Source organism: Cystoisospora suis (genome assembly GCF_002600585.1).
Source record: "Cystoisospora suis strain Wien I chromosome Unknown contig_9490, whole genome shotgun sequence".
Taxonomy (NCBI): Eukaryota; Apicomplexa; class Conoidasida; order Eucoccidiorida; family Sarcocystidae; genus Cystoisospora; species Cystoisospora suis.
The window spans coordinates 1,916-4,588 of record NW_027162264.1 but is presented as its reverse complement, the minus strand read 5'-3'; the positions used below and the strand labels follow the sequence as shown (position 1 = coordinate 4,588).

Below are 2,673 nucleotides of genomic sequence, written 5' to 3'. Positions count from 1 at the left end.
AGAAAGACGAGGAGGAGAAGGGACCGCACATGAACTCTACATATGAGTCTACTCCATGCACCTGTATTCAATCTCCCATCTAAGCTTCTCTACCAGGGATAAGAAGAATAAGAAGAACGCAAAGACAGAACTACTCCCTTTCTCTGTATCGACACAGGCCGACGAACCCGTGAGAAGATAGACATGCGAGCAGCCTTCCGGAGCGAGAAACTGAGAGCATGACAAAGGGACCATCCTCGAGCCTAGCGAAAGAAAGAAAGAAAAGATCGATTCAAAGCAGGAGAAAAAGAAACGATAAAATAACAAAGGAAAGAAAAGGTGAAGGAGATGTTGATAAAGACACTCACACCTTCATAGATGTATGAATATGTATGTTTACATGAATATGTATGTTTAAGTATGACTATGTACGTATGTATCAATATTATGGATATGTGTGACTATGTATGTCTGTATGGAGGATGACAGGAGAGAGAAGATCACAGAAAGGACAAAAGATGACAAGGGGAAGAGAAGAAAGAGGGGACGAGTACGCACCTTTCCATGCTAAATGTACCTATGTATAGGCATACAAATATGCACACATATATAGAGAGGGAGACAGGGAAAGGAAGAAAGAGAGACAGAGAGAGGTGGATAGCTGCGAGAGAGGAGAATTCACCTATGTAGCCAAAAGTCTTGTATTGTCCATCTTATGATTGAGTGATAAGAAAGAAGAGAAGAGAGAAAGATTATGCATGCATGCACCCATTAGTACACTGCCCTACTGTGTGTGCTAGGCATGACACCTGAGAAAAACTGAGAAAGAAGAAACACCCTATTGTAGTGAAGTGAATCTATCCCACACGTCCTTCTTCTTCTTCTCACATCTTCGTCATTCATACCACACATACAATCGAGCCCCTACCTCACCAGCATCACCAACTCTAGTATCTCCCCGTCCCCGTCTCCTCCCTTTCTATGTCTCTCTGTTGGACGTACTTCAGATCTAGACATCGGTGTCTATCAAGAAGATAGAGAGGTCCATTTTCAGCGGCAACAAGAACACGAGGCTCTTCGAGTCTTGAAGAAGAGGAAGAAGAAAACCAAGAAAGAAGAGAATTCTCATTCTCTCCCCCTGTACCTACACTCCCACCGTCTCCGCTTGAAGATGAAGAGGTGAGAGAGCAAGGCAAAATACACAAGGCTAACGGGGGACCTCGAAGGCCTACATCACAGAGACAAGAAGAAAAGAAAGACATACAGAGACAGAGAAAGCAAGACGGACAGGAGAAGAAAACAAAGAAAGAAAGAAAGAACGAAACGACCTCAATCATTCGAAATGTTTGGACTGTCATTATCATGTGGCGAGAGATATAGAGAGAGAGAGAGATATAGCGCTACCAAGATAGATAGAGCGAGATCGAGATATGAGAAAGAGAAGACTGGGAGGCGTTCAGAATGTTTGCCTGTGTCTTATCACTACGGTAATGGACGGCACATAAAATTCACCTTGGCGCACGTCTGATTCTCCTCCTCCTCCTACCACTCGTTTTGAACTCACACGAAAGTAAACTTTCTTCCTCTTCTTCTTCTCTTCTTCTTCTCTTTCTTCAACACGAAAGAGAGACAACACCAAGACCTACGAAACCCCCCCCCCTTCTTCCTACTCTTAACACTCCTTCTTCGTGTTCCTCTTTCTCTTTTCTTTTCTTCTCCTAGTATCTGGCGAAAGCCATCTGCGTCGTCACTAACCTTCACCTCTGCTTTCTCTCTCTTGTTCTATTTCCTCTTGCTCTTGTCTTTCTTTATCTCCGTGATCCATTCCAAGTCAGGAAATGGCGCTCCCCGCCCTTACCAGGGTTGGGTAGAACGAGCGTATTGCAGCGATCAAAGGATCGATTGATATAGAAGTTAAGAGCCGACGTGACGGCTACAATTCCACACCCCCCCACAGCTGCTTGAGCCACACCTCCCTCCACCTTAACTCTTTCGTCAAGAGAAAAAAAAAACAACTTTTCACACTGCGGCGAAAAGGTACGAACGACTCCATCTTGAAACACACAGACCAAAACCTACATGGCGAAACAGACGAAGAAACTTCACACACAACGAAAAACGATCAAAACAGAGTGAGAAAGGAGAAAGAAAGAAAGAAAGAAAGAGTGAAAAAGGAGAAAGAGAGAGAGAGAGAAAAAAAAAGAAAACCTTTCTTTCTTTCCTGTAGGTGCAGATGCGAGAGTGGGAGTCTTTGGTTTGTTTCATTGAGAATCGGACGTCTTCTCTTTGCAATTCAAGGAAGATGCATTCATATATAGATACACACACAACACTCTTCACATACATACTCATAAAACATACACTTTATCTACTCCTCTATACATCCCCCGAGAATATACATATGCACGTATATATGGTTATATTCTTGACCAATATATATACATGTAGGAACGCTGTATAGACATCTCCAGGATTCTATGACTGTGTAGAAAAGAAGTCACTCCTACTGGCCTGCATGCAATCCACTCTAATACAAGGGCAGAAAAAAAACACAACACTTTCTCTCCTCTTCTTTCTTCTCTCTGGTCTACATGCTCCAGACACATAGACATATATAGAGACAGTAAACTTTAAATCTCCTGTATATGTACACAACATAATACATGAGAGGACGAAAGAAAGAAGGAAAGAAAG

At 42.7% G+C, this 2,673-nt stretch overlaps 1 protein-coding gene across 1 annotated transcript; it reads right to left on the bottom strand.

Annotated features, from left to right (window-relative positions):
- Positions 1 to 166: 166 nt before the first annotated feature.
- Positions 167 to 2,664, bottom strand: CSUI_011063 (uncharacterized protein). The gene is made up of 3 exons (XM_068071164.1): positions 1,838 to 2,664; positions 982 to 1,207; positions 167 to 242 (listed from the first exon to the last, which is right to left on the bottom strand). Exon 1 carries the CDS (start codon positions 2,329 to 2,331, stop codon positions 1,999 to 2,001), a length of 333 nt encoding a protein of 110 aa, XP_067916862.1. The 5' UTR covers positions 2,332 to 2,664; the 3' UTR covers positions 167 to 242; positions 982 to 1,207; positions 1,838 to 1,998.
- Positions 2,665 to 2,673: the final 9 nt, after the last annotated feature.

Coding starts and splice junctions, on each gene's coding strand:
- CSUI_011063 (XM_068071164.1), bottom strand. CDS start 2,331: ATGAGTATGTATGTGAAGAGTGTTGTGTGTGTATCTATATATGAATGC.